The following is a 14,632-nucleotide window of genomic DNA, read 5'->3' as shown; positions in this document are numbered from 1 at the left end:
CCCTGGACATCTATCTCTGTCTTTTTGTTAATACTGTGAGCAATACATCTTTCAGATGAAATGTATGTGTTCTCTCATCACAACATTAATGTGTTTTTATACCTATACAAATGGGATCGTGTTGAATAATTCCTGTTTCCAAGCAAATGGTTACAAATACTTTGGCTGCTATATTACAGAATCATAGACATTTACAGCACCAAAGGAGGCTACTTAGGTTATCATGTCTGTGCTAGCTAATGAAGAGCTATTCAGCCTAATGCTACATTCCAACTCTTGAACTGCAGCTTACAGCAGCTTGAGTATATATCCAAGTATTGTTTACTCCTACAGTGGAGATTCATTTTGTATTCACTAATTTTTAGCTTACTTGAAATTTTGTTTTTCAGCTATTGGAGAGCTTCATTTTAACCAAATGAGTGTGTGTCTAGCTAAGACCTGCTTCAAGTAATCCAGGATAGGCTGTGTTAATTTAAAATGGCCTATTCTTGATGACTTGTTTCAGGAAATAGTTTGTTTCACGTCGGCGAGGATTGCTGATGGGATCTTCAGTTATCGATTGTTCATTATGTGGGAGAGGAAGTGAATGGAGGTGCTGGGCTCATGATACCCTAATTTTAATCATCGAAAATCAATGAGCCACCAGTAAAGGAAGACGAAAGTTGATACAGAATAGAAAGTGGCCCAGAGCTGTCTGAATGGGGAAAACAAAGTTTTTAAAAAATCACATGACACCAGGTTATAGTCCAACAGGTTTATTTGAAAGTACAAGCTCTTTTGTCAGGGGGAGGAGATGGGGCAGAGAGAGGAGAGAAAGGAATGTTAGTGTGCTGGGTCTGTTACTGCTTCTAACTAACCTGTGCACTTCTTTCAGAGGCCGTTTGTTGATTTCTTCAAAGAATGGGAGAACTGTTTGAGTACTATTTACAGCCAGTTTAGCAAAGGTACTCTTCTCTTTTTAGTGTCACTGAGCTGATAAATTTTATATTTTGGAAAAAAGTGGAAGAGGAATCTTCCATTGGAAAATGTAATTATTCTTCTCATTACTTAATTTCAAGCACCATCAAATGGCTAGTTGCTAGGCCCCTGCCAGAAGTTCTCTGGAACCAGTCACTCTTCTAAACATGTGCTCACAGTGATAGAAAACATAATCTGTTCCACTTCACTCTGAGCATTTTCATTACCTTCCTGAGGCCACTCAGACTGCCTGCCACAAACTCCTGACATTAGCTGGCTGTGATTCCTGCTTGATTTTTCATGGCAATGTAACAGGAAATCAAAGAGTAATGTTTCTATTGGCATGTGTAATGCCTGCCAATAAGTGGATAAGGAAAAGGAAGGTTGACAGTGGTCTGGTTATAAGTGGGGAAGGGTAAAGGACAATTGAAGTTGATACATTTAAGTGGCAGTGGACCATTTTGTCTCAATTTCTGATGTTAATGCAATCAATTTTGGTCAGGATTGTTGAGAGGAAGCCAGGCCCAGATCAGAAATGCAGTGTGAAATCAATTCTTCAGTGTGCCATGAAGGTGTTTCACATTCTGCCTGAGGGTGACTCCCATGACTGTGCATTTACCATGATATTTTGCTAATCTATCATGACTGACAGCTTGTATGAGTTGGACATCAAATTATAAATGGGGGAGTCTGAAGTCAACACTCTACTTGGGGCATAATTCCTTGTTATAGGAAAGACTTATTCCTTTTGATAAATCTGGGGTCATGGATTTAGGCTGAGTGTTAGGAGGCTCAGAGGACAATTTTCCACTCCAAGGGTGGTGGGTTCTAAGACTCATGCGAGCTGTAGGGAGACCTACAATGTTGTTCGGGACCGACTTCCAGAATTTTGATCCAGATCTGATATTTTAAAGAAGAGCAGGGGAATTATCCTCAGTGGCCTGACCAACATTTATCTCAACCAAGCAGATGGTCTTGTCATTATGGGGCTGGCCACACTGTCAATGTACTTTTATTTGCTATAAAAGTGTTTTGGGATGTAATTGACAGAGATTGTATAGATAAAATTCCTTTCTATGCCTTGGTTGCAATGAAGAATGACCGCTTGCATGAACTAAGTGTACAATGCCAAAACCTGTGAAACTGCATCCTTGTCAGAAACAACTGATTTATCATAAGCTTGCTCGAGTAACAGTTTAACAGAGGAGTGAAGAAAGACACTATAAAATGTACCCCTATTCAATATGTTGGAGATCATTATTTTATTCTGATATCAATAAAGAGATTTTCACAATGAAAAATGGTACACATTCCTTGAATGCACCAATGCATTCCAACTATACTTTCTCTGCCAATTCAGTTACCTCACCACACTCGTACCGTACAAAGTCCAGCACTGACACCCCCCTTGAAAGCAGGAACTGCCCTACAGTAGTGTCAGGGTCCAGAAGAAAAGGCTGTGCCAACATCTTGGTCTCTGTGTCATCACCAGGTGGGTCCTCCATTGAGCCCACAGACAGTGGCATCATTCCCACAATGTGCTGACCTAACCTGCGGCCCAGCTCTGAGAAGTTTACATTTGAATTATGTTCCATGGGCTTACAAATCACTAGTGCACCATATTTTCCAAATGTCATCTTTGAGAGGTTTGGGTTGTCCACTGGCAACATTCCATGAACATATGTGCCAATATAGCAATCAGTTGGCACAGCCACCCAGGAAGCTCTTCTTATAGTCATGTTCTCACCAAGGTTACCTTTTAAAATATTGTTAAAAAAGGGTGAATCAAAATGTGTTTGTAAAAAGTTGGGTTCTTATTCTTGAATTAAGACATCACATGAAAACTAAATTCTTCAGTGAGGGTGCACTTATTAAAATACACTAAATTACAAACCAGCTTTGGGATGTAGGTGGTGATATATTACAGATCATTTAGGGTGTCAGATTTACTGTAGGACATCCATTTTTGCCTGTGTGTCGTCATCTGGAGCAATGCATTGTGATGGTCGAGATTCCAATTTTCTTTCTGTCCTATAGCTGACCAAGAACCTCTCCCACTCTTACCAACTGCCGCATCATAGGACGGAAGGAAATACAGGTTGGTATGCAACCTGTTTGGCTGTGCTATGAAAACATCTTCCTTGACAACCAAGTCTCAAATCTACAGCTTCGGGTAGGAACATCACCCACTCTGCCACAAGCCCTCCTAATGAGTTAGTTAACAACTTCAGCGTGTAGTAATTGGAGAATTAGTGGGAGATCAAGGTGAAAGTCAGTTCTGAGGAATAGATACTTCAGCATTTGTTACACTCCAGCATCAGTAGCAGGCACTGCCACGCAAAACAAGTCATGCTAAATTGCCCATACGAGTTAGGTGCATTAGTCAGGGGGTATGGGTCTGCGTGGGTTACTCTTCGGAGGGTCAGTGTGGACTCGTTGGGCCGAAGGGCCTGTTTCCACAATAGGAAGTGAAATGAAATCAAATCTAGACATTTCTTCCTTTGCCTCTAATCATGCTCTCTTTTACTGCCTCCCCATTTTATATGTGTTATGATCACTGCAGCTCTGAGCTTTCTTCTCTTCCTTCTCATAGGCTCCAAAGCTAATCCTATAGACTTTTCTTCTGACACCCTCACTGTGCTGACATAAACATGATTGCAGTCTCCTACTCCAACTCATTTCCTCGCAGTAGCTCAAAGCTGTGCATGGTTTTGCCTCCCTTGTGTTTTCTAAATTCCAACAGTAATGACATTTTAAGTACTTAGTTAATTGTAATGCACTTAGGATATCCGAAAGCTTGTGAAAGGAATAATATTACCGGAAAGCTTCCTTTTCTTTCTCCCTCAGTTTTTTTCCTCTGGCAGTTATCTGGACTAGACTACAGAGATGGTCATATTTATATCAAAAATGTTTACTGAGGAAACTTTAATTTTAAGAAAGAATAGATAGCTATGCCATTGCACCTCCCTGCCAAAAAAAAGGGCAAAGCAACTCAGCAGGCTATGATTATACTGCTGATCTTACCAATAGCCAGGGCAAGCTGGTCAGCAAGGGGACGACTGTCTGAACTGGTTTTCAATTGTGTTATTTCTTCAGTCGTCAGGAAATTCTGAAAAGTAATTGTGAAACTTTAATATACATGAGAATTATAAGGTTGTTTATTAATCAGAATCACTTTCTCAACCCATCCTTTGGGCAAAAATTTAATTTGAATCGACAGGACATAATGATAGAAGGAGATGGGGTTTTTTTCCCCCCCCAAATAGCAATAAAACATAATCTGCGCTACCATTTTCTCTCTTGCTCTTCCTAGCTGGCAGTGCTAGGCTTCCACTTGCCACCTCATAGTTTGACACTTCTGTCAGAAGGAAACCCTCACCAATCTGGAAGTGCTGCCTAAATACAAGATTAAGGAAGAGTGGTGGAGCGAGTGGAAGATGTCATTGAACCCTGACAGTAGAGCAGATATTAGGACCATGCCTTTTGGGAAACCCACGATAGCAAACCTTTCACTAATCGATAGGATAATATGTCTTGGATGGCACAATGTCACAAGATGGTACAAAGCAGGACAGGAAAATATTTGTTCCAGCAATACTCCACTTGCTGATCCTTAATGGGGCATAGAAAATAGAAGAACAATCCCTGCTGATTCTCTTGGTGAATTTTATAGTTCCTGATAACAAGACAGACAAGAGTGGGATATGTCAGCAGATACTAGCAACAGCAGGGAGCTGCTGTGGCAAATTCAATAATCCAATATTTGAAGTAGAACTCCAAGGCATTGTTGATGGTTAAGCAGCCAGTCTGTGTTACAAGTAAAACATCAAGCATTGAGTGGTCAATGGAAAATGGGATTATTCTGATTTAACTACTCTATGACTATGTGACTGAACATGACAATGGGGGAAAATGAGGACTGCAGATGCTGGAGAGTCAGAGTTGAAGAGTGTGGTGCAGGAAAAGCACAGCAGGTCAGGCAGCATCCGAGGAGCAAGAGAGTTGACGTTTCAGGCATAAGCCCTTCTTCATGCCCGAAACGTTGACTCTCCTGCTGCCTGACCTGCTGAGCTTTTCCAGCGCCACACTGCATATGATAATGCCCTAATGAACTGTGTAGTCCTGGCTGGATCAACAATGAGAAATTTTCTCAATGCTCTCAGCAGCTAGACAACCTGGGTTTCGCAGGTTAAAACTCGAGTAGCCCAGGCATGCTTGTAGGATTTGCTCCTACTGGGAAAGATCTATAAACAACAAAACGAAACCTAGCAGGTATAGCCTTCTCAGTTGTTTAGTTTGGAGACTCAAACAATGGTGATGAGATTCAGCTGACAAACAAGATTCCAGTTTTATTATAAATAGGAAACAAAGACAAACCTTGTTGTAATTGATGATGTTTGCATGCTTGGAGTGACAGTGTGACATTGCGGCAGTGGCTGCTTGCTGCACCAGCTGCTGGAACTTGACATTTCGGGCAACAAAATCTGTTTCACAATTCACCTGTCGTGGGGGAGAAAAACCTATTTCTGTCAAGAAGGACCATTTTATTTATAGGATTATTGATTTATATGAAATCATATAGCACAGGAGACTGTTCAGCCCATTAGGCTCTACTGGCTCTTTGGAAGATCAAATATAAAACTAATTAAATTAGTTTTACTGCCCACACTGCTCTTTCAGAGATTTTAATTTGCTAATTGATTCATACATTAATTCTATCAGGAGAGGACACAAAATGACTCTGGTGAATGTAGATTCCATAGTAAATTTTAAGAGATTAGATATGCACTTAAAAAGGAGAGATTTGTAAGGCTCTGATGAAACAGCAGGAATGGGATGGGGTGGTGGTGGGGTTTGGATATCTCTTTCAGAGAACTGATGCAGGTACAATGGGCTGGATAGCCTCCTATTGCTATAAATGCCATGATTTAACATATGTGTCACTTCAAACCAAACAAACATTCTTCATCTTTACCTCCACCAGGACAGCTGAGTTTCCATCTTTCAGCAGTCCAATGAGGCCCTCCTTTGTTTTTCGGCCTTGTAGTTTAGAAGCTTTACTCCATCCTTCCTTATGGGCCTGTCTGTGCAGCCAGGCTTCAGCCTTTGAAAAGAAACAACTTTAATTACCTTGGACAGTACCAAATTATTTCATCCCTGGGAACCATGAAATTTCCCTCATTAATCCTTTGGAGTCTGTACCCTTTTTGCCAACCACCCTCAAAACTGGCAAGCAAAGTAATTAGTTTACATTTCAAATGCAGGAATATTCTTTCATAATCTGTCTTGTTTTGAATTAGGATATTGTGCTTGAATACATTTTCTACTCTACTCCTGAATCACGTATATAGGGAACAGGCTCGTGCATTTTGTAATGAATATTACAAAGGTGCTGTCATGTTGCTTAAGACGACTAGTTGAAAATGGTGTCAGGCCTGATTTTTTACATGTATGAAAAATCAGATAAGATGATGTATTACGAAAGGAGTCATAGGGTCATAGTCAGAGATGCACAGCATGGAAACAGACCCTTTGGTCCAACCGTCCACGCCGACCAGACATCCCAACCCAATCTAATCCCACCTGCCAGCACCTGGCCCATATCCCTCCAAACCCTTCCTATTCATACATCCATCCAAATACCTTTTAAATGTTGCAATTGTACCAGCCTCCACCACTTTCTCTGGCAGCTCATTCCATACACATACCACTCTGTGTGAAAAAGTTGCCCCTTAGGTCTCTTTTATATCATTCCCCTCTCACCCTAAACCTATGCCCTCTAGTTCTGGACTCCCCGACCCCAGGGAAAAGACTTTGTCTACTTACCCTGTCCATGCCCCTCATAATTTTGTAAACCTCTATAAGGTCACCCCTCAGCCTCCGATGCTCCAGGGAAAACAGCCCCAGCCTGTTCAGCCTCTCCCTATAGCTCAAATCCTCCAACCCTGGCAACATCCTTGTAAATCTTTTCTGAACCCTTTCAAGTTTCACTACATCCTTCCAATAGGAAGGAGACCAGAATTGCATGAAATATTCCAACAGTGGCCTAACCAATGTCCTGTACAGCCGCAACATGACCTCCCAACTCCTGTACTCAATACTCTGACCAATAAAGGAAAGCATACCAAATGCCTTCTTCATTATCCTATCTACCTGCGACTCCACTTTCAAGGAGCTATGAACCTGCATTCCGAGGTCTCTTTGTTCAACAACACTCCCTAGGACATTACCATTAAGTGTATAAGTCCTGCTAAGATTTGCTTTCCCAAAATGCAGCTCCACTTTAGATATACTTTATCCTGTAAAGCACTTTGAGACATCCCAAGGTTGTGACAAGTGCAACATAAATATGAGTCTTCTTGTATCAGCAGAATTATCAATGATGCTAAGGATTTGAATATTAAGAAATATGTCATCATTGCATCCTTTGCTGAATTTCATTCACGATTCTATACCAGAAGCTGTGTGAACATGAAGTCTCAGTTCAGGTACTGACCTATAGAAACTAAATGTTTATGTTGTGCACAAATAAAAAGTCCGAGGAACAAGACCAAGCTGTAAGAGGTAGAACTTGTATATGATGCATTGAACAGTTGGAGAGCCTGCCAACACCAAAAATATAGGCTCCCGCATAAGGAATAGCAGTTTAGATGAGAAATATGAGGTTATGTTCTTTGGTAGAGAAAAAAATAAAGGAGCTGAATATAATTTAAATGGAGAAATATTGCAGCAAGTTAGAGCACGTTGGGATTTGGGAGTCCTCATGCACGAATCACAAAAAGCTTCCATCCAACTTCAGATAACAAGGGAGCTAAATGGAATATATGCCTTTATTTCAAAGAAAATAGAGTATAAAAATAAGGAGTTCTTGCTAAAACTAGAATACTGAACAACTTTGGTCCTCTTATTTGAGGAAAGATATGCTGATATTGGAGGCAGCCCAGTGAAGGTTGGGTAGTTTGGGGCTTGTACTCATTGGTGTTTAGAAGCAAAAGAGGCGACCTTATTGAAACATGCAAGATTCTCTGGAGCCTGACAGGGTGGATGTAGAAAGGTTGTTTTCCCTCGGTGGGAGAGTCTAGAGCCACAGGGTATAATCTCAGAATAAAGGGTCATCCATTTAAGACAAATCACATATTTCTACGCTCAGAGTTTAGCGAATCTGTGGAATCCTTTACTGCAGAGTGCATGTAGAGGCTTTATTGTTAAGTATATTCAAGGCTGAGACAGACAGATTTTTAATCAGTAAAGGAATCAAGGGTTCAAGGGAACAGAGAGGGAAGTGAATCAGCCATGATCTCACTGGTGGAGCAGACTTGATGAGCTGAATGGCCTACTTCTGCTCCTACATCTGATGGTCTGATGTGATCTATAGCCCAAGGAAGTCCCAGTTTAGTTTCTGGTCTGTGTTCAGTTCGCTGCTATAATCAAGGCAACTGTGGAATGCTGCAACATCTCAGGAATAGCAAAGAGGTGACAAAAATAATTAGCTTGAATTTCCTACTCACTATCCCAAACAACTTGGTTTGCTCATGATATCCCCAAATTCAAACGGTCAGCTAAAGCATACAATCAAGCTGTGGATTTGAAGAATGCCCTCGAAGTAAGGTATCAAAAGGCTGCCTTTACCTATGAAACCATATCATACCATCAGGTTGGGGCTTGAAGGGAAAAATACATTGGGGTATCCAGCAGCAACTTTCACATTATAATTTCCACCTACCTGCTGAAGGTCACTGCTAAACTTCTCTAAGGCCTTCTTACAATTTGTAAACGAGTATCCTGTCTTCTTCCGGAGTTTCAGGAGGAGTTCTTTATCAGCTGCCATTAATCTAACCCCAGGACAGTGCAGAAACTGGGTTGACCTTGCAGAAAAAACCTAACAAAAGCAAACAGAACTCTTACAGAACTTTGTAACACAATCTACATGTTGACACATTAGTTCCACAATGTTGCTTTACTAAGATTCTATCAAAAGGTCACAATGCTATCTCCCTTGAGGTGCACTCTCAGGATTGCTCCAACCCAATACTTTGTGATGGAGGAATATAGTTTCTGTGTTTGCTCTTCACCATATAGCAAGCCTGTCAGTTCAGTCACATTACAGTGGGCAGCTATCATGGGAGGCCAGGCATTTCACCACAAGGAGAAATAACTTGCAAGGGCAATGGTTGTGTTCCAAAGGATGGAATTTAAATGGGGCCCTTTCACCTGTATGGGAGCTGGAAGGCACCATGCAAAAAAAGGAAAAGAACTGAGTCATAGCTGTCAAAATCCCATAGTCAGGCAGGCTGCAAATTTAGGAGGCGAAAGTGAGTATTGCAAATGCTTAGAGTCAACAGTATAGTGCTGGAAAAGCACAGCAGGTCAGGCAGCATCCAAGGAGCAGGAAAATCAATGTTTTGGTCAAAAGCTCCTAATCAGGAATGACAAATCTAGGTCACAACCGATCAGCATGTGAGTAAAGCTATATCATAGCTATGAGTTTTAGAACGTGCACACATTTCCTTGTTGACATTTGGATTTGCTTGAATGGAGTCTTTATAGGAAGTGGGGTGTGAGCATATAGAGTTAAGGTAACTGTGGGAATCAGTGGGTTTGTCGTGGATATTGCTGGCCAGCCTATCCCCAGAAATGGGAACAGAGATATCAAGGAAGGAAAGGACAGAGTCAGAAATGAACCAGGTGAAGATGAGAGCAAGGTGGAAACTGGAAGGAAAATTGATCAGATTTCCAATTCTGGGTAGGAGAGGGAAGCAGCACTGATTAATCAATGTACCGGGAAAGAATTGTACGGAGGGACCCAAGTAGGACTGGAACAAGGAATGTTCCATGTAACCTACAAAGAGGGACATGTGCAGGTACCCATGGCCACGCCTTTGATTTGAGGAAAGTGAGAGGAGTTAAAGGAAAAGTTGTTCAAAGTCAGGACGAGCTCAGCCAGGCGGAGGAGGGTGATGGTGAATGAGGATGGTTCAGGCCTACTTTTAAAAAATTTGTTCATGCGATGTGGGCATTGCTGGCTAGACCAGTATTTATTGTCCATCCCTAATTGACCAGAGGGCATTCAAGCATCAACCACACTGCTGTGGCACATGTAGACCAGACCAGGTAATGATAGCAGTTTCCTTGCCTAAAGGACATGAGTGAACCAGATGGGTTTTTCTGATAATTGACAATGGTTTCGTGGTCATCATTAGACTCTTAATTCCGGATTTTTATTGAATTCAAACTTCACCATGTACTGTGGTGGGATTTGAACTCTGGTCCTCTGTTACCTAGGTTTCTGAATTAATAGTTTAACGTTAATACCATGAGGCCAGTGCCTCACCCTTGAGAAAGAGACAGATAACCCTCAGACCATCCTGATGGGGGGATGGATGTGTAGAGGGATTGCATGTCCATGGTGAAGAGGAGGTGGCAGGTGCTAGAAAACTGGAAATTCTGAAACTGACCATAAGATGTCAGAAGAATTGCGATGTAAGTGGAAAGCGATTGGACAAGGGGAGAGAAAATAGAGTTAAGGTTGAAAGAAAATTGTAATCTCGGGATTGCTAGTGGTGCCACAGGCTAGTAAGTTGAAAGCCAGAAGGGGGCATGAAAAAGCCATAGCAGGTAGGATTAGGGAAAACCCTAAGGCATTCTACACTTACGTGAGGAACAAGAGGGATGGTCAGAGTGAGGGGTAGGGCCAATCAGGGATAATGTAGGGAACTTGCGCCTGGAGTTGGAGGGGGGGGGGGGGGGGGGGGGAGTCCTTAATGAATACTTTGCTTCAGTATTCACTACTGAGAGGGACCTTGTCGTTTGTGAGGACAGCGTGAAACAGACTGATATGTTCGAACAGGTTGATCTTGAGGAGGAGGATGTGCTGAAAATTTTGAAAAACATAAGGATGGATAAACCCCCTAGGCCAGATGGGATATAGAGCTGAAAATGTGTTGCTGGAAAAGCGCAGCAGGTCAGGCAGCATCCAAGGAACAGGAGAATCGACGTTTCGGGCATCAGCCCTTCTTCAGATGGGATATACCCAAGGTTACTACAGGAAGTGAGGGAAGAGATTGCTGTGCCTTTGGCGATGACCTTTGTGTCCTCAATCTCCGCTGGAGTAGTGCCAGATGACTGGAGGGTGGCAAATGTTATTCCCTTGTTCAAGAAAGGGAATAGGGATAATCCTGGGAATAACAAACCAGTCAGTCTTACATCTATGGTGGGCAAATTATTGGTGAGGTTTCTGTGAGACAGGATTTATGATAACTTGGAAAACCATAGCTTATTAGAGATAGTCAGCATGGCTTTGAGAGGGGCAGGTCATGCCTCACAAGCCTGATTGAATTCTTTGAGGATGTGACAAAACATATTGATGAAGGTAGAGCAGTGGAATGTGGTGTACGTGGATTTTAGCAAGGCATTTGATAAGGTTCCCCATAGTAGACTCATTCAGAAGGAAAAAAGACATGGGATTACAGGGAAATTTGGTTGTTTGGATACTGAATTAGCTGGCTCACAGAAGACAGAGGGTGGTAGTAGATGGAAAGTATTCAGCCTGGAGCTCGTTGACTAGTGGTGTTCTGCAGGGATCTGTTCTAGGACCTCTGCTCTTTGTGATTTTTATAAATGACTTGGATCAGGAAGTGGAACAGTGGGTTTGTAAGTTTGTCAATGACATGAAGGTTGGAGGAGTGGTGGATAGTGTGGAGGGCTGTTGTAGATTACAACAGGACATTAACGGGATGCAGAACTGAGCTGATAAGTGGCAGATGGAGTTCAAACTGGAAAAAAGTGTGAAGAGATTCATTTTGGAAGGTCGAATTTGAATGCAGAATACAGGGTTAAAGGCAGAATTTTTGGCAGTGTGGAGGAACAGAGGGATCTTGGGGTCCATGTCCATTGATCCCTCAAAGTTGCCACCCAAGTTGATAGGGTCGTTAAGAAGGCATATTTTCATTAGCAGGGGGATTGAGTTTAAGAGCTGCGAGGTTATGCTGCAGGTCTCTAGAGCCCTGGTTAGACCACACTTGAAATATTGTGTTCAGTTCTGGTTGCCTCATTATAGGAAAGATGTGGAAGTTTTAGAGAGGGTACAGAGGAGATTTACCAGGATGCTGCCTGGATTGGAGGGCATGTCTTATGAAGAAAGGTTGAGAGCACTGGAGCTTTTCTCAATGGAACGAAGGTGATTTAGTGGAGGTCTATAAGATGGTGACAGGGTGAATAGCCAGAGACTTTTTCCCAGGGCAGAAATGGCTATCACAAAGGTGCATAATTTTAAGGTGATTGGAGGAAGGTTATGGGGAGATGTCAGAGGTAGATTCTTCAAACTTGAGTGTGATGGGTGCATGGAATGCACTGCCAGCAGTGGCAGTAGAGTTAGATACATTAGGGACAATGAGTCCCATCCCCCTATTCTCCCAATAAAAGCCCTGCAATTTCCTCTTTTGTAGATCCAATTCTATTTTTAAAGTTACAACTGAAACCAGCTGCCCTTGTCTGGTAGATTATTCAAGTTATAATTGCTGTTTATTTTCTAATCCTATTGGATTTTTTATTGTCAATGATCTGACTATTCTACCATCTTCTATTTTTATGTCGAAATAATAAAGTGCATATCTAAATGATACAAACAAAATTTCAGTGGTCAGAGGTTAGTTGTACATGCTGCTCATATTCAAATATCTTGCTGTGAAGGTTCAACCTAACTTGCTGGTCGAGAGTGAGCTGGCTTCCAGCAAATTAGTTACCTCGCACAGCCTGCGGCCTTCGAAAGATTATCCATCGATACTTTAAAACGCGAAAAGCTTATCAAGATCAGAATCATTAGGATTTGCTTTACCTTGGAAATATCGATCCGAATGCTCCGCAGAACAGAGAAGGCGGCCATGATGCTGTGCTTTCTGAGAGGGTCAACGCTACAGACAAAGTGTTACCATACCATTCAGCGGAAAGCCTACACGAGCTAACTCCAACAGCACCCGTTTAGATGAATGAAGCAAGAAAAGGCTACTCTGAAGGTTGCTCTGCAGCTGAAAGTTTCGGTTGGCGCCTACTGGTGGCCGAAGCAGGAGACGATGATACACTAGATTTATTGTCTGCCCAACTGCTCAAGGAATATTTTTGAAAAGCAGAAACATTATTTAACTGAATGCATGATTCATGTTTCCAAATTAGACTAGGGGGTGGAATCATAGAAACATAGAAAGTAGAGCAGGAGTAAGCTGTACAGCCCTTCGACCCTGTTTCACCTTTTATTATGCTCGTGGCTGAGTCTCTACCTCAATAGCCTTTTCCAATTTTCCTCCCATATCCTTTGATCCATATAACCTTAGTGATGAATCCAACTCCTTAAAATCATGTTTTGGTCTTGACTGCTTTCTATGAAATTCCACACACTCTGGGTGAAGAAATCTCTCATCTCAGTTATAAATGATCTACCCTGTATTCTTAGTCTGTGACCCTTGGTTCTGGATTCCTGCATCTACCCTGTTTAATCCTGTTAAAAATTTTATAGGTTCCTATGAGCTCACCCAGCAGAGACGTCAGCCCATAGTCTAGGCTGACACCTCCAGGTGATGTCTTTGTAGTTATGTTCCTGGACTTGAACAGTGCTAGCAGATATTTTGTATTTTATCCTGGCCAACATGTCTTTTTCAACCAACACCACCAAAATTAACTGATCATGTATCCACTGTGAGAGCTTTCTGTGCATAAATTAGCTGTTGTGTGCTTACATCAATTAGCTTTGAAAGAAGGAAAGAAAATTGTAGGCAATAAAGTAATCTGTTACATATGATAACAATGTAAAAGAAGGCTCCCACTCCTATTTCTAACAATCCATGATAGACCAAATCTTCAATCTTCAGTGAGAGATAGTTTATTCATCTAGGCCTCCTCCAGTGGGCCCCATCATTGCAGATACTAGTCGTTGAGCAATTTGATTCACTCCACATGATATCAAGAAATGGATGGAGGGACTGGATACTGCAAGGGCTGTGGGCCCTGATAATAGTACTGAAGACTTGTGCTTCAGAATTTGTTACTCCCCTATCTAAGCTCTTCCAGTACAGTTACAACACTGGCATCTACCTGACAATGTGAAAAATTGCCCAGGTATGTCCTGTACACAAAAGGCAGACCAAATCCAACCCTGCCAATTATCACGACAACAGTCTACTCTCAATCATCAGTAAAGTGATGGAAGGTGTCATCAACAGTGCTATCAAGCACACCTGCTCAATCATACCCAGTTTGGGGTCCTCCAGGGCCACTCCAAAAGAGCTGAATTCCAGAGGTGAGGTGAGAGTCACAGCCATTGACACCAATGCTACATTCGACTGAGTGTGGCATCAAACAGCCCTAGCAAAATTCAAATCAATGGATATCAGGGGTAAACGCTCCGCTGGTTGGAGTCATACTTGACGTAGTTATACCTCATGGTAGTGTTCAAAACCCAACCACCTACACCTGCTTCATCAATGACTTTCCCTAAATCATAAGGTCAGAAGTGTGGATGTTCACCATGTTTGCACAACATTCAGCACTATTTGTGACTCCTCAGATATTGAAGCAGTCCATGTTCAAATGCAACAAATTCTGGACACTATCCAGCCTTGGGAATGATAGGTAGCAAGTAACACTTGCACTACGCAAATACCAGGCAATGACCATCACCAGTAAG

General features: G+C 42.0%; 1 protein-coding gene across 1 annotated transcript; it reads right to left on the bottom strand.

The window, feature by feature from the left end:
* Positions 1-739: 739 nt before the first annotated feature.
* tsfm (Ts translation elongation factor, mitochondrial) lies at positions 740-12,961 on the bottom strand. The gene is made up of 6 exons (XM_072566939.1): positions 12,791-12,961; positions 8,681-8,836; positions 5,933-6,061; positions 5,335-5,457; positions 3,982-4,066; positions 740-2,713 (listed from the first exon to the last, which is right to left on the bottom strand). The coding sequence occupies exons 1-6, from the start codon at positions 12,836-12,838 to the stop codon at positions 2,295-2,297; spliced, it is 960 nt and encodes a 319-aa protein (XP_072423040.1). The 5' UTR covers positions 12,839-12,961; the 3' UTR covers positions 740-2,294.
* Between the last annotated feature and the right edge of the window lie 1,671 nt (positions 12,962-14,632).

The sequence above is a fragment of the Chiloscyllium punctatum genome, chromosome X (genome assembly GCF_047496795.1).
Source record: "Chiloscyllium punctatum isolate Juve2018m chromosome X, sChiPun1.3, whole genome shotgun sequence".
NCBI classification, from domain to species: domain Eukaryota; kingdom Metazoa; phylum Chordata; class Chondrichthyes; order Orectolobiformes; family Hemiscylliidae; genus Chiloscyllium; species Chiloscyllium punctatum.
This window is presented reverse-complemented; position numbering and strand designations above follow the sequence as displayed.